Source organism: Alligator mississippiensis, chromosome 3 (assembly GCF_030867095.1).
Source record: "Alligator mississippiensis isolate rAllMis1 chromosome 3, rAllMis1, whole genome shotgun sequence".
Lineage (NCBI taxonomy): Eukaryota > Metazoa > Chordata > Crocodylia > Alligatoridae > Alligator > Alligator mississippiensis.
The window spans coordinates 202,556,427-202,583,177 of NC_081826.1; the positions used below are offsets into that span (position 1 = coordinate 202,556,427).

The 26,751-nt window shown below is 42.7% G+C and overlaps 1 protein-coding gene across 1 annotated transcript in view; it reads right to left on the reverse strand.

Moving 5' to 3' along the window:
* Positions 1-26,751, reverse strand: part of LOC102558997 (F-box/LRR-repeat protein 20-like) — an 88,520-nt gene that overhangs the window by 20,323 nt on the left and 41,446 nt on the right. The window contains exons 7-9 of the mRNA XM_019477979.2: positions 19,414-19,603; positions 16,841-16,968; positions 13,612-13,728 (exon numbers count right to left, since the gene is read on the reverse strand). Of these exons, the coding sequence (XP_019333524.2) occupies positions 13,612-13,728; positions 16,841-16,968; positions 19,414-19,603 (435 nt within the window). The remainder of the gene's footprint in view (positions 1-13,611; positions 13,729-16,840; positions 16,969-19,413; positions 19,604-26,751) is intronic.

The window sequence follows — 26,751 nt, forward strand, 5'->3', positions numbered from 1 at the left end:
ATATTGGCAGCTGCTGTGGTGGAGAAGATTGGCTGGTGCTTGGAGCACTGGCATGGGACAGTGGATTCCCCTCTTCCATGTCCCCCTGCCACTGCCCTTCTGCCTCCCAGACTCTGTTCACCAGCATCTCTGTTCAGTGTTCAAGGGTTTTGCTGCTGCAGATGCTCCTCTTCACCCTTGGGTCACACATGCCCGCCAGCACATGGACTGTACTGGACCGCAATGGATCCAGCCATTTTTTGATGCCCTCCTTCAGCCTCTTCACCAGTGACTGCACCTCTAGTGAAAGCGGCTTACCTCAGCCAGGAACATTGTTCCCCTGGAACTTCTCCATTTGATTCTCAAGCTCCTTGACTACAGGAATCACCTGGCTAAGGAGGGCATCACCTGGCTAAGGAGGGAATCACCAGTGCTCTTGGTGGCCTCAAGGAACAGCTTGAGGATCACCAAGATCTGGGAGATGGTATCCCACTCAGTTTTGTTAAGAGGGCCTCTGATCCCACTCTCTCCAAGCAAGGCCATCTCATGGATGGCCTTCTGTTGCTCAACCAGCCTTTCAAGCATCAGGTATGTGGAGTTCCACTGAGTCTCCACATCCTGCATGATTGTGTGCTGCGGGATGCTCAGCTCTGCCTGTTTCTCCCTCAGCATCTTCCTCACTTGATGCTCTGATGGAAGTAGCCTGCCACCTTCCTGCATTTCAAGATGAACTGGCTGGTCATGGTAGTGACAGTGCCGTCACCAGGAGCCCTGTCCCCTTCCAAGGCATCCCTGACTGTGAGATGGAACTTGTGTGACACACAGTGGATGCCAACAAAGTTGACATCACGCACTGCCTTTACCATATTGGCCCCATTGTCGGTGACCATGAACCAGCAAGTGAGCTCAGCCTGCCCAAAGAGCCACCTCTGCACCATGCAGTTCATGGCCACCATGATCTCCCTTGCCATATGGGACTCATCCATCACCTCTGCTTGAGGGAGAGCTCACCAATTCCATAACTGATCACACCAGTGCTCTGTGAGGGAGAGGTAAGCATGATCTCCACTCCAGCTGCTCCAGATGTTTGAAGTGAAGTGCAAGGCTATCTGCACCCCTGCTTTCTGCAGCTCCTCCCTCAAGTACTCCCTGCATGCCTCATACAGGGAGGGCACCACCGTCCTGCTAAAGGTGGTGCAGGCAGGCACTTGGTAGGATGGAGCCATGAGTGCCATGAGTTGCCTGAACCCTGGATACTCAACAAAGGAGAAGGACTGGCCATCCAGAGCAAGCATCTCTCCAATGCTCTGAGTGACCTCACTTGCCTTGGGAATGTGCCCCATTTTGTCGACGCCTTTCCCCTGCTGGTCCAGGGTGGCCTGCCTCTGCTTCTTGAGGACGGGAGCTTTGGAGTGAGAGGGGGAGGGGGACTTCTTTATGGACATGCTCCCACTGGTGCCATGCTGAAGAGTAACAAGGGCAAGGGGTGCTGCCTCCTGAGATGCAGCAACACTGCTGTGGTGGTAAATCTTTCTCATCCTTACCCTAGCTGATCTGCTTTTGGCAGTGCTGGCAGGTAGCATACCTGGGAACATCTGCCACCTCAAAATGATCCCACACTACATTACCCACCTGCTTCTGGGTTGTGGGTGGGGACCCTGCCTTATCCCCCTCCTCAGCAAGCAGAGGCACACCAACAGGAGGAGCTGAGCTACCTGCCCCCACAATCTCCCCTGAGGCACCTTCTGGAGAAGGAGACCTGCTTCTAAAGGAACTTTGAGGAGTGTGGAGCACAAATTCAGATTCCCCCTCCTTCCCCATAATTTCCTTGGCTATGGCACTCAGGTCCCCCCCTTCCAGATCAAGCTTCTCCTCTGGCACTGAAAGGCTCATGCTGGCAACCACAATTGGAGTGGAGAACGTCATGCTGCTCCTGGTTGTGGTTACTGGTGTTACTGGTGGTGCTGCAGGTGCAGACACAGCTCCCACCTCCTTGCTCCCACTAGCAGCAGAAGACTCCTTGCTACCAAGAAAGAAGGTGTGTCTATGTTTGGGGGCGGGGGGGTGGGACTTGCAGCTCTCCCTCTGCCCCCTCTTCCTCCTCTTCCAGAAGACCTGACACCTGCCTTTCCAGCATGCTTCATGATGTTTGGTGTGCTACAAAATGTGTGTGTGTCTGTGTGTAACTTTTGTAATATATGTTGTGCTTTCCTGCACAGTGATGACACACTATCAGAGAAAACACAGATTTCTTTATGTGGGAGGAAAAAAACCCAAAACTAACAAGAACAAATAAGAGGATTTTTGGGGAAGAATAAGCTGAATGGAATGGATTGGATAACAATAGGGGTTGTAGGCAAGGGTAAATAGGAAAGGATTGGATAGAACTTCGTGGCAAGAGACTACCTACTACCAAGCCCTTCAGATGCTGCCATAGGTGACTGGTGCCTCCCAAGTCTGGGGGGGCACCAGATCACCAATGGGGGAAGGGGGGCAGGTCCCCAGTGGCTGATCGCCAAGCCCAGAACCACCAGTGGTAAAACTGGCAAAACCAGAAGCGCACTTCTGCTAGCACTTCCGGTTTCGCAGCTGGTGCTTCCAGGGGGCGCACACCCAATCTCAGGGGTGCACGTGCACCCACATGCACCACCTACAAATTGCCAATGGACACTGCTGCTGCAACAGAGAGACAGACAGACAGGTCACAAAAGGCACTTAGATGAGTTCACGCACAGCCTTATATGTTGTTTCGACATCCCTCCCCCAGAGCACTGTGATTGAAAGGGAGCTCAGAGAAAGATCACAGTCACTGGCCAGCTACAGATGTCAATATCAGAGCAGTCTTTCCACTCCCTTCTCCCCCTCCCTCTTCTCAGTTTCTGTTTCCTGCATGTCTGCCTGCCAAATCTCTGACTCTTTTCCAAATCTTTCCGAATCGATTTGGAAGCTTTGATTCAATTTGGAGCTTTTAATGGGTCTCTTGATTCAATTCAGATTTGGATATTCGGCTGCCAAATCAGGCCAAATCTCGTCCGAATTGAATTGGCTACTGAAGCTTCGCAGAGTCCTACTGTGCAGTATTATTTGGCTATTGCACAGTTAGTATCTCATGTAGACATGCCCAGTCAGTTTCTGCCTACTCCTAGGGCAATGAAGCCACATGCTACCCCTTACTCAAGCAGATTGTTATGTCAAAATCTAATACAATCTAAGGCCAAGTACAGGAGGCCAAGTACTAAGCATAAAGATTCTGTAAATGTAGAATGGTTGCTTAAAACAGGTTTCACTGTATGATAAAATATTGGAACAATACTTAACCCTTCTTTCATCCCTCATAAAATAATTAAACCTGAATAACGTTGTAAAACAAACTACATCAGTGATTATAGGTAGTGTTAGGAATATTCTGTCAATAGAATAGACCGGTAGGATACAGATAAGTGTTTTGTAATCAAATGAAGTGTGCACTTACACTCTGACAATGCCAGGTGCAAAGTCCCTCCTCAGAATCAGAGTAAAAGGTATCCAGAATCATAAAGATCCATCAGAATTAATAGCATAGTAGTGAGCTAATTATAACCACTAGAAGGACAGAAATTTAACACATTTTGTTTACAAAAGAAGAAAAAATATTAACATTTGAATCAACGGGACATTATACTTAAAATGCCAGAGTCATATATATACAGGCAACAGTGGGCAGAAGCAAGGTAAATATTGTAGCAGTGAACTATATTAAAGAAACATAAAAAGCCAGCAAAATGGAGATGTTGCTATAGCTACTCTAGAAAACACAATCCAGAATCTTAATACACTATGATTCAGTGCTGGAAATTGAACAAGTACAAAAAAAACCCCTTTAACCTATTCTCCCTTCTGCATTTTAATTAGTAAGCTCTTAGCCTCTGAAAAGATACAGCTGGAATAAAAAGAGAGCACCCTCATTACACCTGCTGGCAACTCTTCTGTTATCATGAAGCTCCGTACCTATGACGCACAACAACTATCATAAGAGGCTGTCTTCTTTTAAAATGTAGCTGATTCTCTCATTAAAAATAGATCTCATTTGTTACAATCATCATATAAGAATCTACATCTGGAACATAGAAAACATGACCTCAGTGAATGATATGCAATTCCCTGTTTCTCGGTAAATCAATAAACAAAAATTCAGGGTGGGGGAGGCGGGTATTATTGTTATTGAATAGAAAACTAATATTGATGGTACCAATATGACTTACATATCTCCAGTTATTAAAAACTGAAATGCCCCCACTGTGTGCATGTGTCTACACACACATGCTTAATTTCTATTATTTTCTCTGAGGTTTCTAATTGAAATGCAATAAAAGAATGTTTAATCAAAAGTCAGCTTGAGAAAAAAATAAATATCAATAAAGAGTTGATCAGGGAAAAAATCCTTGGTTGAAGTAAGCTGTATTGTTACCGAGCCTAATGCTCATCTGCGATCTGGACTCCTAAGGCATTGGCCTCAGAGTAACAAAAAACCACAGGCATCATCTCAAAACTATTTCTCTACATCATTCCATCATGACAAAAGAGTTTGTCCTTTTTCTTCCTCTTCTGTAATGGGTGCTGAGACCCATACAGATACTAAATAGGTTATCATCTGTGCCTAGATTTTTCCTTCAATGGGTGCATCTACATGTACGATTAACACATAGCAATAAACTCCGGTACATTGCACACCAGAGTTTATTGCTCCTGGGCACTGCATTTACATGTGTACCTGAGATGGCAGCATGCTGAGCCAGGGTGGAGTAGTCTAGCAGGGAGATCTGGGGGTCAGCCTGCCAGCCTGAGGCTACTCCGACCTGGCTCAGCTTGCTGTAGAGGCTCAACCTGCTGTAGCACCGTCATGCCCTAGCCAGTCCCATCACTGTATACATGTGCATTTTGCTGCACATAACTACTCTGCTGTAGGATAGTACTTGTCCCAGACAGTACTATCCTATAGCATGGTTAATTAGTTTACTGTGCCCTAATGAGGGTGCACGCATAGATGGTGGCACTTTATTGTGGAGCTAATTAGCTCTGCAGTAAAGTACACATGTAAATGCACCCAGTTACTCGCAAACCAGTCACAATCAAAGAAGCATGTATCTGGAGCCCAATTTCCTCCCCTATTATTTTAAATGGATTTGATGATTTGCACCCTTAGATCATGAATAAAAGAGAATATTTGACCTTCCACATCATAACACAAGAAGAAATAATATCATATAACATGGGCTCCCTTGGTAATGATAACTAGATAGTAAAAAGGGTTGTTCTACAGAAGAACTGAAGTTTATAAACAAAAAGCAAAAACTTTTTGTTTTAGGCCAGTAACTCTCAACCAGGTGCTATGGGGTGCCATGAGATCTTTTCAAGGGTATAATCAGGTGTTCAAACACTCATGCATGATCCACAAAATAAACCCAGAAGTTTCAAATAAGAATGCACAGTTTCAAAAACATGCTGACCTGCGGTGGTCTTTCTGATTTCTTTGCAACAGCAGAATAGCTCTATTATTTTTCCATGGTCAAAAATCAGGGTTGAGTGTCAGCAGTGGGTAAGAACATGTTGCTGGTTCCACTCCTGGTTTCCAGCTGCCAAATCACACTGAAAGAAGCTAACAGTATGTAAACAAAATTCTGGTTCTACTTTTCCAAATAAGGTGTTACAGTTGCCTAAAGGAAGATGTATCATTGTGAATGGAAGGAGAGAGCAGCTCTATATGAGGAATGGGGAAGAGAAACATCTATGAGATACTCTCCGTATTTGCTGAGAGATATCTTGAGTCTAAAAAGTTTGAAAACCACTTCATTATGCAGTTGGAGTGAGGGTACTCTGCCTCCTTGGTCTAGAGGGCTTCATACCTTCAGTGACATTTCTCTTTGCCCCATTTTCTCTAAGATCAAAGAATTAAACAGGCACTAAGCATAAATATTAACAATATTTTGGTTAAAGTACTTACATTTTTCACATTTCCTTTTCTAAAAGTATCTTAGAAGCTATAGGTGATTGAGCTTTTGCATATTACCCAAAATAGTGTTTTTAAAAGCAAGGAGGAAAAAGGTAGAGTGGTAAATACAGTGTTAAATACAGTGGTAAGTTGGGGATTTTCTTAGTCCGTAGCCTACCTACATTATGTCAACCACATAGCCCACAGGCAAACTCATTTCATAACCAAACCAAACTGCTTAGAGTTGAAAGACTCAGAAATTCCAGGGTCACTTCCTTATGACAACCAGGTCCTTTAGCCAAAGGTTCCCAAACTGTAGACCCACAAGTGTCGCAAAGTAGGCAATAACATGTTGCTGCTTCCACTGCTGGTTTCCAGATGCCAAGCCATTTTCAGCTTCTTTCAGTGTATATGAACAAAATTCTGATTCTACTTTTCCAAATAAGGTTTAATAGTTGCCTATAAGACATACAAAAAACTAGAACTCTTGGTTCCAAAATGATACCTTTTATTAAACCATTTGGAAAATGGCAAGAAAATTGTCCTTTTCTGCAAGCTTTCAGGATCAAATTCCCTTTGTCAGGCTCTGGGAAAAGTGTAGGTGGTTGCCTATAGATATCTGTATCATTGTGAATGGAGGGTGGAGGGAGCTCTGTATAATTAGGAATGGGAGAGAAAAATGCCCATGAGATACACTCTCTCTCTCTATTAAAATGGGTTTTGGTCATGCCCTAACAGTTGACTTTTAATAAAGTCAAACTTAATATTACCAATGCATAGTAAAGAGAAATACCTCTGCCACTAACAGTCTCAGCAAGCAAAATCACTCAAAAGCAATTATAAAATCTTTGACATTATTGGCTAAAAGAGAACAAGCAAACACACTCACATTCCACATGCATTTGCACTCACAAGCATGTGTTTGTTTGTTTGCTTTTACACATACATTTTCACCTCTTCTAAAAAAATCTGTGCCAGCTGTCTGTCATCAAGTTAACCTATCCTTCAGCATTGCACCCAAATAATATTTAACTATCCTAAACTGATGACACTGAGAAAGCATACAAAGGAGAAGAACAGTACATCAAGCCTTTACAAGTAACAAAAATATGGAGTATACTTGTGTATGATACTTATAATGAGTAGCTTCAATAGCTGTCAAATTATTTAGATTTGCTTTGTATTTAATCAACTATAGTGAAACTGAAGCAGAGTGCAGAAGAATTACTCTGAAGTGCCAGCATTCCACTGGAACATCACTACTTCAAAAAATGATGTGTGGTACATTCCAGAGAACCGGAGTTGATTTTTGACTGATGCACAAGATATACAAGGTAGCAAGGAGGAGGTTAGACTTCATTTAGAAAGAACAAATACAAATGTAAACGGGCCACTGGTTATAATGAATGGGTCTTTGCCTCTTGTAGGCTCAAATCAGGTGTATTATCTATAGTTAATCTTTGACTTTGCCTAGTTGGGGTTATGTCCATTGTACAACTGCAAATTAGCTTCCCTTAACTCTCCTCTGCTCCATTCTCCTCAGTATGAGCCTATTGCATTCTAATATTCATGACAATCATATGCTATCAGGCATATTTCTGCCTAACGCAACCATATTTACATAGTATTTATCGTGCTGGTATTTTGATACTGGAGAAAAATATATACAGGCAAAATAAGTTGAGCCAGTCACATGCTAGCTATCAAAGCACTTTCATTTTCCACTCCCTTCACCACAATTTATACATTTCCTGAGTCCCTCACTGTCTTAACCATCCTTTCACAATGAAACATTTAGCACCATGGACAAAATTTCCTCTCAGATTCACTACACAGATACCTGATATGTAAACTAATTCAAACCTTTGAGGTCTGAGTAATACTTTACATTCAGCCAGTATATGTTATTCTGCGATAGCTGTACATCTTCAAATGTCTATCTTCTGAAAGATTTCCAGAAGGGGAATACAGAATGTTAGCTCTGTTATTCTGAAGTCAGGAAGAAGGCAGGGCAGGGTAGCCCTTTTACAACTAACTCTTCGAAGTGAGGATAGTTTTTCTTGTGACTGGACTGGCCACTAAAGCAATTTATTTTTATGACGAACTACATACCATAAAAGCTGTCCCTTAAGTTAGCCAGATAATATAACTCATACGTTAGTGTTTAAAGAACAAAACTTCAATACACATTTTATAATTATATTCAGAGGATTAGATTACACTTTGGATAGCATTGGGCTCACATAGTAAATAAAATACCATCCAGGTTCCCAATCATGATGTAGTGACCCAACCAATTGGGGAAAAGAGAATGTCCAGGTAACCAGTCTAGTAAGTAACCAGGGTGTGGGAAGTGGGAAAGGTCACCTGGTATTTGGGCAAAGTCCAGAGACCAGGTCCACAGAGAGTCAGGAGTTGGTGCCAAAGTTGGGATATGCCAGGAGTCAGAGCCAAAGTCATGGCCAGAGCCCCAGTAAGTAAGTCATAGAAGAACAGAGGAGTCAGAAGAAAGTACCAAAGTATTTCCCCAAACAGGACACTACTGGCTGGGAACAGCTTTTAAAGGTTTTATGCAGGGATGGGCAATTATTTCGGGCAAAGGGCTGCTTACTGAGTTCTGGCAAGCCATTGAGGGCCACATGACAGGCAGACAGGTGCAGATAAATATTAATTTTCTAAATTTTTAGAGGCCCCACGGGCTGGATAGAATGGCCTGGCGAGCTGTATCTGGCCTGCGGGCCGCATTTTACCCACCCTTGCTTTAACAGGTTGTGCCTGTTGTCTGCCATCTTAGGGGCTGAGTTGCCCTGATTGTCCAGTTAGAACTGGCTGGGACCTGGATACTGATCTGAGCTCATTACATATGTCATAACATTTCCCAGCTGCCAAAAGAGCCCATGGGGATATCAACAATCTATACAATAGTCCCCAGTCTAAGTACATTGCTAAATTATCAGAAATAAATAAATGAAATAATAAATAACATTTCTTGGAATGATTGTGTTTTCACCAGTCCTATACAGACATGAAACCTGGATTTTAACAGTCACAACAGATTGTAGAATTCAATCTTTTGTATTCAGCTGTCTCAAAAAATTCTACAGCTGTCATATACAGCATACTAAGCTATCAACTGTATTACAGATTCAATTACAACAATAATCAGCTCCCATGAGCCTCTTCTAGCAACAGTAAAAAGTTGGAACTTGGAGTGTTCTGACCACATGTCCAGACTGACAGGCTCGCAAAAACAATTTTGTAGGAACCAATCAATTAAAATGGAAGAGAAGCTACCCAGGAACAACTTAACATCAAAACACCACCATATGAATAAGAAAATTTCTGGCAGGACTTCTCCAACTTCCTAAAACAATAAGTAGAGGGAGATAACAATCACTGCCTCAAAACAGCACCCTAAAACTGAGTCAATCATAGGTAAGGAAGGAAAGAAGAATAAATATAAAGTGAGCCTAAGAATCAGAAAAGCACCCACAGAACTGTTAAATAAGAGCAGAACAGACCATTGTCATCAAACTTCAAGACTAAGGATCACTCCAGGAAACATCACCTTATGCTCAAGCCAAGCTATTTTATATACAAGGCATGACTCAGAATCTTATTTCACGCACATTCTCTTCAGAGGGCAAACCAAAATTAAAATCCCTTACAATTGTGGGGGAATACCTAAAAGGTATACTTATCAGTTCAAAACTATGTCTAAGCAAATGAGTTTTGAATTCAGGCATGAAAGTGCACTTCACATGTACGTTTTGACATGATAGTCTCCTGAATTCTTAGCATATTGAGGAGAGCTGTATTTTCCCTGGGTTAAAAAATTTCTGGTCAAACATTTAGTGGAAATGTGCAACAAGCAATTAACACTGTTTTCTAAAGATGAATCAAAAGGCTTATTTAATATCTATTTCCCAATAAAACTTAGGAAGTTCTGAAGTTCAAACTTCAGCCTCAGCTTTAAAGAAAATCATTAAAAAATTCTGTTCTGTTTTCAAAAAAAATTCAGTCTTACCCACTAAAATGTGCCTGCTCCTTTAAGGGCAGAAGCAGCCTGGCCACAGAGCCCTACAGGCTAGGCAGAGTTCCACAGCTGCAGGTTGCCTGAGCAATAGCCTAATGGGGTAATTGGCCAGTACCTGCAGGTGGTCAGATGACCAGTAGGAGGCAGGGCCCTAGGGATGTATAAGCTCAGGGGTGGAATTGGCAGGGTTCACACGCTCTCTGGAGTCTACCAAGGGAAGGAGCCCAGCCTTAGAGAGTTACCCAGTGATGCTGGGTTGCCTTCTTTGCTCCCATATAAGGACTAAAGGCTCCAGGAGCCTACCAGGTACCCAGGGGTAGGAGACACACTGTCCTAGGGTGGAAGTTTTGCCTTCTTAAAGGGGCAGAACACAGTCTCCCTTGTTATTGTTGTGTTGTAGCCCAGGGGCTTATGTTTGTGTTATTGTTTGTAGCCATGGTTTGGAATGAGGTTACAGGGGAAGTGGTGGCCTCATTAGTGCCTAGAGGGAGAAGCACACAATTGGGGAGGGGCACAGAGACAAAGGGGCCAGAGGGCCCAGCACCAGAGGGGCACACAGAGATGACAACACTAGTATAATACCTGAGAGGCATGGGCTATGGTAAAGAGGAGGTTGGAGCCATGTATTACACCCTTAGAATTAGGGCATTAAAGGGGTAGCCTCTTGCCTAGAAACAACTTTTAATTGCAACAAAAGTGTGGCGGGAGAGTCAGAGCAGCAGACTGCCCTAGACAGGTGGGTGGGCCAACATTGTGACCGGCCTCGAGACAACCCCTGTCACATTCTAAAATAGAAGTTCAGTGAAATAGCAGTAGAAATGTTCACTGAAACTTATCTGCACTTAATTCAGTGTTTGTGTGTGTGTAAATACACATCTTTGCACTGCAACTGACATTACTTCCTTCACATTTGTAGAACTATGATATAGACTTTAATTTATCATAGCTTATATTACTTATGTATAATTCATGTAATGAACTCTCAATGTGAATTATGGAAAAAGTATTTTATGCCCTCTACAGACAGAAGATTTAGACCAGTGTAACTTAAACAGATTGTGTACACCAATATAAATTGTTCCAAGATCTGCAATAGACAAACTTGTGGTTATCCCAGGGTAGCTGTGGTTACCCAGCAGTTTGGAGAGCTGCGGTTATTCCAGGGTAGCTGCACCCTGCATTAAGTGGCAGGGGAGAATTTGCCTTCAATGACTGGCTTCCTCGGGATACACTATAGTCAGACAACACCTACATCATTGCAGCTTATACAAGTGTAATTGTATCCCTAAGTCGTTCCAAGATAATTCTATACTGGACTGGAAGAAATTACCCAATCCAGTGTAGGGCATTACACTATGTTATTGCTCAGTTATACCTCTGAAAACATGTTCTCTATCCAGGCCCTCAGAATACATGCATCTTCTCATGCTGTATATCACTATCTCTATGTTTAGTGACACTCAAACAAAAGGTGATCCATTCAGCATGGATGAATTTCCCACCAAAAGAATGATATATAATGAATTCCAAGAAATAATTCTGTCTGTGTAAGAAATTAAACCAAGCATGTGCATCTGGCTACACTTAAATTAACACCTATATGTGTCTACTGCAAAGTCAACATATGCATAAACCTGTCTTCTTCAGGACAATAACTGTAGGAAGAAGAATGATTGGCATTATCTAATAAGTCACACTTTTAGTTTTCAGCTGCTCACTTGAACATTTTGCTTATGAATAAAATTATATGAAAAGTTGTTTATTCCACCAATTTCATGTGCAAAATCTCACTACAATGTTTCTGGAATGAGATATGATAATTCACTGAGTAAAAGTTAGAATTAATCATACTACAGGTATTTTTTAAAAATGAAAAGAGCAGAAGATTGAGACAATTTTACCAATAGCTTTCCAGGAAGAAACATGAGAAACATGCTGTACCTAAATGTCTAGAAAGGAATTTACAATGTGCATTTGAATCTACATTTTTTACATATAGATCTTTATCTATCCTATGAGAAGAATATAAAATGACTATGAATGAATACAAAATATTTTGATTAAATTCTATCCATTATAAACACACATATATTTAGTATGCAAAGAATTTTAGCAAGATAATATGTGGCAGCTAGGGTTTTAGTAGAGATGCAGCGATAAAGATTTTTTGGGGCCGATACTGATGGCAGATTAATTAAGCAGCCATATTGGCCAATACCAATCCGATTGCTGATATGCAGCCCAGAAGCTTGGAAAGCAGCCTCCAACTGGTAAGTCTGTTGCAGGGAAAGGGCATGGGGGTGGGCAGAGGGAAGCCTCCATGATGAGGGAAGAAGTGGGGCTGGGTCAGGGCCAGGTGCTGCACAGCAAGGGTGGGGCGGGGCATGGGATGCAGTTTTGGGTGGCTCATCCAGAGGGGTTTGGGAAGGTAAGGATGGGGAGTGGCTCTTGCCACTGTGTGAATCCTGGGGGAGGTATGGCGGGCATATGCCCTCTGAATTTGTATGCAGGGTAAAAGAAGGTTGCTACTGTGGGCTCAGGGCTGGGGGCTGTGCCAGCCTCTTCCTGCTGGGGGCTGAGCTGGGGCTGTGCTTGGGCAGGGCAGGTGCTGGCAGCACTGGGAGGGAGGCTACAGGGGGGCTACAGCCACCCCAAATTTGCCATAGCTTCCCCTATAGCCTCCCTCTCAGTGCCAGCACTGCCTGCCCCACCCCTGCCTGCCTCACGCACAGCCCCAGCCCAGCCTCACTGCCAAGATGTTAGCACAGCCTCTGGCCCCGAGCCAGAGCAGCAGCCCACCCTCACTCTGCACACAAATCCAGGAGGAATGTGTCTCCCATGCCTCCCCCAGGGGGTGTACAGTGGCAGGAGCCACCCCCCCACCTCACCCCCCTGCACCCCCAGATGAGCTGTCCACAGCTCTGTCCTGCGCCCTGCCTCACCCCAGCTGGGCAGCACCTGCCCCTGCCCCAGCCCCACTTCTTCCCTCACCGTTGGGGTCTCTATCTGTGCCCCCACATGCCCCTTCCCCCCACAGACTTACCCACCAGATGCTGCTCTCCAAGCTGCCAGGCTGCATTCCTGGCCATGTGCATGCTGCAGATGTGCACATCTAGGTTTTAGTACCTTATATTTCTCAATAAAACAATACTATGGAAATCGCTTTAAAAATTAATCAAAACATATTTTCTAGTCATCCATTTTCAGCCATTCTTTACTGGTAACAAGGATACCTTCTCATTAATGTATGAATATTTTATCCTTATTGTTATACAAATGCCTATACATCTCTGCACATCAACTGACATTACTGCTTTCACATTTGCCAAACCATGATATAGCTTTTATCTTACCAATAGCTTTTTGGTATTCCCTACAATTTAAAATAAAGAATACCACAAATGCAGTAACAATGGCAATATATGATTAACATAGGTCCACTGTACTGGACATATGTGTATTCTTTAAACAGAAGGATTGCTCAGATAGCTTGTGTTTGTTTCAGCACAAGTTCTATAAACAAATAATTTTAATCAGTTCATTGTATAAAAGAAACTCACAGTAGGAAAATGAAATGAGAAAGAAAATATCAAGTATTTGAATCAGACACTTCTGACAAGTATCTTACCCTCTCTTGCTTGTTCCTGTTGAACTCAGATCAAGATAATAAAGCTGGTGGCAGCTCCCTGCCAAAGCCTGAACTCCTATATCTGTCACCTTTTTACAGCTGCTAACATCAAGATATCTGTAAGCTCAGAACAAAAGATTACTGCCAAAGATTGTCCAATAGGTACAGCATAATGTAAGGTCATGAAGCAGTTTGTTTTCAGGGTTGATATACTGAGATTAAATAATTTATGTATTGCTTTTTCAAAACAAATACAGAGGTTACACCACAGAGCATAAAAAGGTAGCAAATTTAGAAAACAATTTAAAAAAAATAAAATTGCTAATATCTCTTTTATTTCCCTCTCCAGAAGGGTGAAGGTAAAAGAAAAGGAAAGGGTTATTAATTAAAAGGCATTCCTTATTGCAAGAAGACAGTTGCCCTCTGTAGTACCAAAGTAGTTCATGCATTCACCTCCTCTTTGTCCCATACACTTTGTTTTATACATTCTTTTTGCAAGGGAAGTATAATTATTCCCAGAATATGAAATGAATTATGTACCACTGAGTGTTTTAAGCAGGGCTACCAGCTGTCTCTACATTTATAGACAGTCTATAAAAATTAAAAACCTGAAAACACGTGTCTGTGAAGTCCATAAAAAATGGAGCCATCTGTAAAACACTAAGCAACCCAAAGCTTAATTAAAGATCTGTCCTTTGAACAAAGCTGGATGTAAAGTGTTAATGGACAGACAGAGCAGGGCAGCATTCCTGGTGTTTAAGTGGGAGCACAGCACCTTTCAGGGAGCCCTGTCAGGGCACTGGGGCCCACAGGAGCCTCAGAAGCCCCACCTCTTCCCCATCCAGGGGCGGCTGCTGCTGCACCGCATTAGCTACCTGTAACACTGCTCATGTTACAGGTAGGTAGGGCTGTGTAGCTCTAGGCAGGACAAGGATAGGATCAATGCAGCTAGGAGAGAGCTAGGAGAGAGGAGGAGGAGATGGGGAGGGATGTGGCGGGTGGAGGATTCATGCCAGGATGAAGGAAGTTGGGCTGGTGGCAGTAAGGCTGGGGGGAGCCAAGAAGGACAGCAAGGTGTGTGGTATAGTTATATGGGTATCAAGGTGTAAGTCTTAGGGTGTAAGGGTTACGTGATTCATTTCATATTCTGAAACCCCTAGGGTGGGGGTAGAAGTGTCCAAAACCATTATTACTATTATTATTATAACTTGGTTGCCAAACCAAGACTTTCTTTTTCAATGACCATCTGTAACTATTTTACTGACAATCAAACTTTTTAACTATGGTTAGTGTTAAACCCCTTAATTTGAATCTCGCTTTTGTTCCTGCTGTCCAGGGCCTGGCAGCAAGGTTATATTTATATTATGTAAAACATATGTCAATATAAACATACGTTAATAAAAACAAGTTTGGTGATCAGTTAAAAGCTTTCAGATTATCAGTAAAAAAAATTCTTGAGTTGGCAACACTAGTCATACTTTAACTACAGTAGAAGTTTGCTACCTCATTTGCATTCTAAGTGCAAGAGTTACCCAGCTTTTCTTGTGATTTTTCATGCCTCAACAGCTCATGAATATTATTCTTGTGCTATAAGGTAAAACCCTGATAGCATTCATTTGAGAAATATTTCACCAAGGAAGCATAATAAAACTTTCAACCATGTTTTGGCTTAATGGGTACCAACTGACCAATTAGGAGCTAACCATATGGAATAATTACCAAGGCATGCTTTGCATCAGAATATATGTACTATATTAGAAATCATTTTATGCCAATTTGCCATATCAAAATAGTGCCATGAAACCTTTTTTATTTTTAAGTGACTATAGGAATATATTCTTGTATTTCAACCCCATTGTCATTAAGCATTTTTGTAGACTAATAGATATATACAGTATCTATGCGTCCTAAATTTTTAATTGGTCTGTAGCAGCCTGGAAAATACTATTCTTCTAATGCAGGGTTGTCAAACCTATCTGACCCCATAGGCTGGATCAGTGGCATGGGGCCAGCACATAGGCCGCTTTGGCCCATGGACAACCTTCACCCCCTGCATGATGAATCCAGTGCACCATGGGGAGGTACAGGTGGTTACATGGAGGGCATGTGGCAGTGGGGGAAGGTGCCAAGGATTATAGACACTTCAGGGGGAAGAGATGCCAAGGGGTGCAGGCACCACAAGGCAGGTATAGGTACCAGGGGGGGCAGGCACTTGGGAGGAAGGTACCAGGGAGGCCAGGAAATGGTGGGGGAAATGGGAAAGGCAGCAGGGGGGACAAGGGGAAAGGGTCTGGCCACTTTACTGCCCCATAGCTGCCACCCAACCCCCCACTATCTGCCCCTCTGCTCCTGCTTGCCCCACTGCAGTGAGTGAGGGTGACAAATTTAAGATGACCCTCCAATAATTTGATTCTATACATGGAAAATCATAAATTTATACACTTCCCGTGTATAGAGTCTAATTATTGGGTGGATCATCTTAAATTTGAAGTCTTCTTGGATTTGGGTGACTATCATAACTGTCTACCAATTCAAGCATTCAGAAATGTTATCAACTCTGAGAGCAAATCACTTTGTAGCATTGTGTCAAAAGTTGAGTATCTTGCATAGTGATCAATGCAATATTTTGCTTGCACAGTTGTGATTTTTTTACCTTTCATTATAAGAGGTTACTCCTCCTGTGACTCAGAAGTCTTACAGAATGGGAATGGAAGTGCCCATGGTTTTCTATACACCAGAATCATTCACTGTATGTGTATGTAGAAATAACCCACCTGCAGCAGTAGAGTAGAAGCAGGTCAGCACAGATGCTGAAGCCACTATGTTAGGATAGCTCCAAAACCCAGGTGATAAATATAGTTTCTACCTGCCCCCATTTCCCTCGTGCCGCTGATTTTATTCACCCATGGAATCAAAGACCTCAAATTCAGCAGTGGGCACGTTGGGAGGGAGAGGAAGGGAGTAGTGGCAGAATTCATCCCCTGGGTTCTGATGCCATGCCAAAAAGCCTCCTGGGCCCAATTTAACCACTTGCAGGACTCATGTGTACAACACTGATTTAGGGCAATAACAGTATGTGCCCATACAGCACCATTGCTACATTTTCTGTGAACTAACCAAACAAAGCTGTGATACCAATGAGTTATGATTTAATTTTCACTGATGGAAACCTGTAACCTTGCAGTTCAGATATATTTACAAAGCTTCCTTACAATGTTCAGATTTGTACCTGATTGTTTGCAGGTAGGTGCTAATTTCCACTAGGCTTAGATCTGTCACTTGTGAGCAGGAGCTGAGAATCAGAGACTCCAACTTAGGACACTGTGTCACAATAAAGTGGACAACGCAATCTCTCACCTAGAGTGCATCACACAGAGGAGAAAAAAAAACACCAAAGTCTTACTTCACATGTGGGCAGTTATCAGCCAAAAGACTTACCAGAAATATCTGATGATCACCAAAATACAGAATACAGTGCTAATAAAAATTATCTATAAGACAACAGATTTATTTATTTATTAGTAATTCAAATTACATTATTTTCCAAAATATGTTACATGCTGCAGACATCTAGGAAGACAGTGTCCCTACTTCTTGAAGACCTTAGGATGTTTATACATGTGCTCCAAGAATGGGGAGGAGGGGGGCGCTTTAATTAGAACGACGTCCCCATGCTGAAAAATGGCAGCGGGGGTGCTTTAACTAAAGGTCTTTAAAGCTTTAGTTAAAGCGCCCCCACTGACATTTTTTATCATGGGGATGCTGATACACATGATGCTGGAATCTAGTGGAGAATGGTAACTACCATACTCCAGCAGACTCAATTATCGAGTCTGCTTCAATGCGCTGTAATTACAGTGCTTCAGAGCAGCCTCATTGCAAGTGTATAGATGCCCTTATAGTCTAACTAGACCAAGGACATGAAAAGGAGATGCAGTGTATGAGTACAGTGTTTGAAACTGACACAAAGCACACCTCCTTCTAGTTCTATTAGTACATGCACAGTGCTTATGCATTGTATCCCACCTATCTGGTGGTTACACATAATGATATAATCACCTTCATCTTCCCTCTTTTTCTCAGTCCTTCCAAACTGAACTCCCTGCCTCTCCTGGTAAAAACTCTTAACTGCTGTCCTTCCACCATATCTATTCCCCAGCAAAGATATATGAGTAGAGAAACAAATAAAAAACAGTAAACCATAAAACATTTGTTATCATTTAAGTATTCAGTGGGGAAGAAAAGCTCCTTAGCATGCATGCACCAGGAGCCAATCTTGTCTGTGGAGACTGATAGCTTCTTCCCCATGGTGAAAGATCTTTTTTTTAATGTAAGTTCTTCCAACTCATGTTTTAATCTGCTTTATTTGCTTAATTCTTATATTTGGCCATTTATGACAACTAACATTAACACCTGCTAATCAAACTTTGCCCTTCCTCGACCTTCTGCTCTATGCTGGTCACTATTTAAATATATCCATGTGCAGTGACATGTAATGATTCTGTGAACTCTCAAGAAGACCTGCCATTTTAGGGCCTGTTATTTTATGAAAGAAGGTGTGCTGACAATGGAAGTGTTGTGGTTCTCAGCATATGAATGTAAGAGAGGTTGGACAATGTTTTTTAGGTTAGTCCCTTGCAGAATATACTGTTTTTGCTCTTCTTATGCCTATGTTCAACTATTATGAAATACTTCAATAATCTACTAGGAAAGTCTCCATCATCTTTCATATAACCTAGCACTGAAAATTATTTCTTTTTTGATAGGGTTGAATCATGCCAAACTTTAAGGAAGTATCCACTGTCTGCCACAGAACAAGGAAAGAAGGAAGCTTGGAACAGCAGATTGTTATCTATATAATCCATAGATCCAGACATCTACTTGTCATCATTCCTAGGGTTATGTATAGCTATTACATTTAGACTGACCTAACTAGGTTGATCTAAATGTCCATCAGTTCAGGCATTTAAAGGGGTTAAATTGGATTAAAAAAATGGCAGGCTCTATCTAAGTTAGTTCACCTGAGGAGAAGAACTAACTTAGATCAAAAACAGGTTAACCTGAGCTATCAAATGTACACATTCAGAGTGCAGCCCTGGGGCTGATAAAGCCCAGGCCACTAGGCCTAGCCCCTGGGCTGTGCCCTTCCTTCCTTCCCTGCCCCTCTCCTCCCCCTTACCTCTCTCCCCCAACTGGCCTATATGTATGTTCAATTATCACAGCACTGGTGAAAAGTTGTACACACCACTCCTGATCTATGTTATGACTTAAAATAAGCCAAATGAATGTAGATATGGTGCGGCAAATGTCTGTATACATCCTAAATTAGTGTGGGGAAACAGCGTGTGCAGACACTACTGTATTAGCTAATGTAGGTCTTAGCAAACAGACTTCAGTTTTATGGGTGCAGTGTTGTCAACAATCCCCTGCTGGGACTATTTACTGTGGTCCAGAATTAGGGAGGCTTTTGAGACACTACAAAAACAAAGATCAGTCCATTCTATATTTCAGCTAGATATTCAGACTGGTATTTGACACTATTCTATATTACTCTTATCAAGTGCAATTAGTTTTGTATTATATTTAATAAAGAAAATTAGTTACTTGTGTATCTTGCAGCTAACTATATCAATTTTATATCAATGTCACCATGCTTTAATAATTTTACTTTTTTTAGAAAAGAACAGATAACATTGCTCATTTTGGCATATAATTATTAATGAATATACCAGACACAAATCAATCTGCTTCTAGTAGTTTTACAATAAATAAGAGAACAATGATAAGTCAAAACGGTCTTACCACACTGAGCCCAGTTACGTTGAGTACAGATAACTTTTTCAGGTGCTTCACTATGTTTGAGAGACAGACATGAGTAACCTCTGGGACTCTGCCAATGTTCAGTGTCTGCAGATTTGGACACTCTTCAGCTATGGAACTCAGGCTTTTCGCAGTTAGAGCATGGCAACCAAAGACTTCTATTTTACTGAGTCTGGTAGAGGACAGATGAAATTACAAAGAATGTGAGCCCAATATCATTAATACAACCATCACTGAAACCAGTCTGACTCTAGGCTGTTTCAATTTTCTATCTTCTATGGACTATGATTCTGACCTCATACCTGTGTCAAGTATTTAATAACTCACTAAAGTCCATGGAATTAATCCTACATTTGTCCTCCTTAGGGTAGGAGTTGTGGGTATTATGTGCATTAAATGATTTTCATTGTTAGCTTTGGCAATACAACAGAAACTAACTTGTTTTAACGATTCACCATTAAGAACAAATTAATAGAAATAAAAAACCCATATATTAGTATCTTTGATCTCTAAATCACCTTTGGCTATTAATTGAAATAATTTAAAAGATAAAAATTATGTTGTATTTTAATTGTTTATTAACAGAAATCAAGTCAATCTCCTGTTGATAATAGGACCTGTACAATTCTACCTAATGTAAATGTTCCCTTTAACAAATATCTAGTTAGTATTTAGCTATATATTTAATATTTTGTTCAAATCTATCATAAGTTTTTTGAGGGCAGAGGCAGGCTCAGAGATTTTGTTTTGGGTGGGGAACGGGTCTCTGTGTATTACAGGAATTTTCAAAGAGGTTGAGTCAGCTGACCTCTTCTCTCCTCTCCCTAGCTTCCCCTGTATCTACAATGATACGGTCCTGGCTGTCGCTGAACCTTAAAAAGGTAGACATTATGGCGTGTGAGCCTGTTTGACTGTGTAATCCCATTTTATGACTAATAGGTTGTGACAGGACGGATAGGCTGGTCACGATAAGCATGTGCCTGCTGCAGAAGTACTAGCATATATTAGCATCACTGGGAATCCATGGAACAAATCAAGACACAATTCAGCCACTATACTATTCTTATTTAGGGATAAAACATGAAAACTCAACCTTCAGTATCACAGAAAAACATTCCTGAGACTCTATGCTATGTATATACAGAAATAAAGATGTAATTTAGTCTTTACATCTGCAAAATATTATATGATTTGCAATATATTGAGAAAGTCTGGCCTCAAGCTGAAACTCAGTCATTCAACATCTTTTCTGTTATGACCATGTAGGCATCAATGCCACAGGGAGCCTGTGATAAGTGAGAAAATAAGGGATTATCTATCTATCTATCTATCTATCTATCTATCTATCTATCTACTACATGGGGGTACTGTGGGTGTGAGGGGACTGTGGGGGGGAGGGCTGTTCAGGAGCTGGGTGCATAGATAGATAGATAGATAGATAGATAGATAGATAGATAGATAGATAGATAGATAGATAATCCCTTATTTTCTCACTTATCACAGGCTCCCAAATAACACACATGCCTTGTTTTTTGGGAAGGCAAAATGAAATAAAAAAGTATCTTTCCAGAGTTATGGTCACATGGTTCTATCCATCTTCCTACTCTTCTATTAATTCACAATCCTTTTCCTGCTCAGGTAAAAGCTACAGCTGAGTTGGCTGTTTTCGCCTGAGCAGGAAAGGGAAGGAGAGTGATCTGAAGATTAGGCTCTATTGTCCCTGATCCAATTCAATTGTGAAAAGATTAAAATTAGCTGAAGATTAAACTCCGCCCCTCCCTCTAAGGGCAAAATAACCTTGCCAAGCTCCTCCCAGATCTGCAGTCAGGGGGAGCTAGAGGCTGGGGCCAGCACCTGTCCTGGTCCCAGCAGTATAAAAACCTACCCTGGCAAGTAGCTCAGGGCTGCTTGCTCTCAGGAACTACTGGAGCCTGGCCAATTGGTATCTGGGGACACTACCCCTTGTGCCGGCTGGACTGCAGAAGCAGCCCTAACCTAGAGTTCCCTGCACCCTCTACTCACTGCAACAGTCTGGCAGTGGGGGCTGCTGCCTGGCAATGACCTGCTGCCACCTGCGACAGCATGTGGCCACAAGGCTGCACACCTGCCAGACCCAGATGGGGACTGCCTGGCCGCAGCAGAGGCATCTGCATCTCTGGGCCAGCTGCCAGCAGGCTGTGGCTTGCCAGTTGGCCTTTGCGTGCACTACTGCCATCTGGGCAGCGATTGCCCAGAAGATGTTCTCAGGTGTGGTGGCCTGCTTTGAACTGTCAAAGAATGTCCTCCTGGCCCTAACTGGCCAAGAGGTCAGCCACCTCCAGCTGGGTCCCAGGTGCCAGCCCTAGCAGGCTTCTCTGCCTGCTACCTGCCACTTGTCTCACTAGCAGGAATCCTGGTGTTCCCTATTTAAAAACTGCAAAATCTCTAATAAAAAGATCCCAAATTCACTCTTTAAAATACCCCAAAATCCATGTTCTTCCACAATTAAAACAAAACACCATTATATATATATATATGTATATATATAGAGAGAGAGAGAGAGAAAGAAATCAGTTGGGCAATGTTTTACTGCTATATTTACAATGTTAAAGCATTTTGGAATGCTTGGAGTGTCTCTATCATCATAATAAAATAAATTCTAAATATTTATATATTTTGATGTTTGCTTTTGGTTTTCTTATCATAGAATAGTTAGAGCTTCCCCTGATCCCTTCACTAACTAGAATATGGGGACAGCTGCCCCTGCAGCCACAACTCCTCCCAGCAGGCCTCATCCTGCCTGGCAGCTGGGCACAATAAGTGTGTGATGGAGGGGATGGGGGGGTTTGCAGGAGGGAGGTGTGGAGGGAAGCAGGGGCATGGGGTGTGTGGGTAGGTGTTGGAGGATCATGGGGGAACTGTGGGTGTGAGGGGACTGTGGGGGGAGGGTGGTTCAGGAGCTGGGTGCCAGGCGGCCAAAGCTGAGCTGCACTGCCCCACGCCACATGGGAAGGCTGTGCCAGGAGGCCCGGAGCTCCCTGATGGTTGCTACTGCTGTGGGTGAGCTGTGGGCCATGCAGGGGGGCTGATGCCGTGTGAGGGGGCATATGAGCCCCGTGGGCAGCAGGCAGGGGACCCACCCCTCCTGAGCTGCCCCCCCCCCCATGGTTTCCTGCACCTTCAAAGCCCCCACCCCACTTACCAGGAATGGAGCCTGGGTCCAGGTCACTGCAGCCTGTATTACTGTTTGCCCTGCATGGGCAGGTAGCATGCTGCAGCATCAGGGCAAGGGGCAGGCATAGAGATGCTCTGGTTGACTACCAGAGCATCTCTTTGGAGGACCCAAGCCTCTGGTTGCCTCAGGACCTGGTCCTGGACCATGCCCTGCCCTGCTTTTTTTTCATGGGGGGGGAGGGGGGCGCGGGGGGAGTTGCTACCTGGATATCCAAGTATTGAATTTTGAGCCCATACTGCTAATAGGAATGTTTTTTGTTCCCAGTGTGCCTCTTACTGCATCTCAAACTGCTTTGAGATGCAGCAAAAGACATATGCGGTCTCATCTGGATGCACCCAAAGGTTTCAGACTGATGCAAATTAGAAAAGAAATCAATCCCAAACCTAATCCTGATACAATTTAAAACATTGTAAATTAAAAGTAAACACCAAAGATGACAGAGGAGATATACCAGGGGACCAGTGTAGGCAGGATCAGAATTGAATCTCTTGGGTCCAATTCAGCCATATTATAATGGGGTATTAACTTCACGGAAGTCAACAGAGTAAGCTAAGGGCAATTTTCACTCCTGAACTCTGCAGTAATATTGTGTCATGCAAGGTAAGTGCAGTCATTTAAGACAAACTTTTTTTAAAATGCCAGAAAACCACTGCAGTTAGTTTAAAGAAATAAAATATTTTTTACCTTTTGCTGTTGAATACAAATACTTTTTTTATATATATAAAAATGTAATAGGAAGGGGTCCTTCATTTAAAGAGAAACCTTTCTTTCCTCAGTACAGATTATTGAAGTGAAAGAAGCAGAATGCTAAAGATGTATTTGAATGATAGCATTAAGTAAATCAATACAAATTAGAATACCAGTGCAAAAGCATGTCCCAGACAGTCCCAGCTTCATCCTTAAGTAGAGTCCCTAAAAAAAATTGCACTGAACATTGAGTCCTACCTAATGAACAACAGAAGAGCGTCTTTAATCAAAATGCTTCCTGTATGGTAATTACAGTTCAACAGATAATCAATGTTCCTCTTAATGGAACAAAGATTAGCTGAATCTAAAAAAAATACAACTATATGTTGTATGAGATCATGCTGAATAACAGAAATACACAGGCAATAACTAATATGGATTTTCTTCTTCCAAAGTTAGGGAAAATTCACCTTTCTTTAATACAAATGTGATTGTTTTCTTCTTGATAAGATGTGCTATTTTCAATAAAATAATTAATAAATGTTAAACTCTGTATATTTTATTATCTTCTTATTTTGTTCCTTATTACAAATACAGTTCTCTTAGGTCTTTCAGTTTTACAGAGAACTTCCTGACCAAGATGAAGCCATACTGTTGAGAAGCCTGCTGTCTATTTTGTACATATTCTGTTGGTAGATATATAGAAATAGATACTCTAGCTAATATAAAGAGAGTGGAAATCACATATAAATCCCTTCCTGGTGACACACGTGCACATGACTGTTTACTCTCAGACTGCCCTTCCCCTGACCTCCTATGCAGGAGGCATGTGATAGGCAGGGAGGACATGTTGGAGACAAAGGATCATACTGTGGGCTCAGGAGGGACCTCACAAGGGGCTAGTCCAGCCCCTGGGTCAAGACAGGAACATACTTCACTCAACCATCCCAGTCAAGTGTTTGTCTAACCTGCTCTTAGAAAATGTCTAGGGATGGAGATTACACAAGTGTTGCAGAGCACTTAGGTGCCCTGCTCCTAAAGAGGGGAGACTGCTAGGGAAAGAACCCTAGCAGTGACTAAGGAGCCCAGCTGGGGGTTGCCAGGGCAACTGGAGCTAGCAAGAGATCACACCTGCCAGCAGCCAGCTGATTGAAAGGGGCAGGGCCTGGCCCCCTTATAAACCCTAGAAGCTGAGGCCAGAGGCAGTTCCCTACCAGCAACCAAGGAGTGCTCTGTCATGGGAGAAAGGAGAAGCCAATGCAGGAGCAGCAGTTAACACTGCTGTGAAATGAAGAATCCCCGGTAGGCTTGGATGTTGTTATGGCCAAGCAGCTTCTGTTTATGTTATAGCCAAGGGCTTGCGTTTTTGTTTACTGTTTGTCACCGGTGGTTTGGGTGAGGCTGTTAGGGGTTGGAGGAGGCCTCATAGGGGACTCACACTAGTGTGGGGACCCCAGTGCCAGTGAGGGCATAGCATTTGGGGTGCACAGACCCCAGCCCCAAAGAGGGGGCAGTTGCTGAGAAGCCCCAGAGTTACTGGGAAAGGCCCCGGAGAGAAAGGGTGGCGTTATTGTGAGGAGGTCCTAGAGAAAAGGGGCAGTTAAGAGCCCCAGGAGAAGGGGACCGCACTTGAGAAGCCCCAGGAGAGGGGGCAGCATTGTGGAGAAGCACCAGAGAGAGGGCGTGGAGAGAGGCAGGGCCGTGGAGAGCCCAAGTGCCAGAGAGAGGGTGCGGAGAGAGGCAGGGCCGCAGGGAACTTGAGTGCCAGAGAGAAGGTGTAGACCCACACCAAACAACGTCTATTCCAGCTGCAAGGCTTGGGGCGTGGTAAAGGGGTGGTTGGAGCCACGCATAGCCCATAAGGCTAGGGTGCCCCTGAAGCACTCATTGCAGAGCAGGACCCACAAGGCATCCGGGAGTCCACAGGGCAGAGACTAGAGCAACCCGTGTCCAAGAGGACATAAGGCAGCCTCCTATACATTTAATCTTCAAAGACGTGGCGGGTGAGAATTTGAGGGTGCCCTTGGGCCAACTTGGCATGGGAAAAGGGCCTTGAGGAGATCACAGCCCTCCTGCAGGACCCCGCCGTGACAACAAGGTACCTTGTTATTATGTTTGACTACCCTCATAGTCAGATAGTTCCTCTTCATGTCCAAACTAAATTTCCTCTGCTGCAGCCTGAGTCCATTGTTTCTAGTCCATCCTCTATAGCTATATAGAGAACAGTCTATCTCCATGAACACTATTGTCATCTTTCAGGTATTTGAAAACTTATCTAGTCCCACCTCAGCCTTCTCTTCTCCAGACTAAACCCTAGTTCTTTCAGCCTTTCCTCATAAATCATGCTTCCTAAGCCTCTAATCTTTACTTATTTTCCCCCCCTCTGATGGATTCTGCTGTTATCCAATGTCTCCAGTGCACAAGAGTGCAGCAAATGGAGAAGACATGACTCTACCCCTTCATTCTAGCCATCAATGCACAATCAAGAATTCACCACACCTCCAAGCCGTGTGAAGTAAATTAATCCCTCCCAACACATACAGGATGGTCATCAAGGATGAATCATCTCTGAATCATAATTTCTTCAGCATTCATTGTTGCCTCATCCCAAACTTAGGGCTGACTTTAAAGACTCAGCTTAGCATGTAAGTAGAACACAGAAACCAGTTGACTTGCTAATTATTTTCTTTATACAAATTCATACTCTAGTTAGAACACAATTTTGGATCCTAGATCTAGCAACTTTGCACACTGCATTCTATCAGCCACTGAACTTGTTGGCTGCCATGGGACTGCTCTAAATTATGCCAAGGTCATTTTTAAGAGTCAGCCAGCTCAAAGTTAGGGTGAAGAATGTAGACGAAGGAGAATCTCCTAGTTTTCCACCCAACAAACTGAAAAAATGGTCCCTTGCTCAGCACAGCAGAGAATTCAACTCCTTGACCAAACACAAAGAATAAGATTGAATGGCTGCCTGAATTATTAGATTGCCTGCCTCCTGACCGGTTAAATTAAATTTCTCTCTAAAATTCAGCTTCAACACATTTAAGCAGAAACCTACATAAACATCTCCTTCCCCCTTGACTTTATTCATCATGATATTTTCATTTTTTCCATGAGCAACATATGTGAAGAATTAGAACTACCCACAGATTGGAAACAACAAAAAATAGTAGGTCTCATCTGGCTAGGCCTAACCATCTTCTGTGTCATGCTTGTTAGCAATAACAAATGGAATGTCAGAAATACAATAAAGCCAGATTTACATGTTCTATAATTCTAGGTATTAAACAGGAGGTCAATGACAAGCAAGTGAGACTATCTGAGTAGGATACTTTGTCTTGGCAGGAAAAATATTACAATTCATATCCCTGGTCTATTTTATTTATTGCTTGGCTGCTCCACAGCCAATGCTTGCT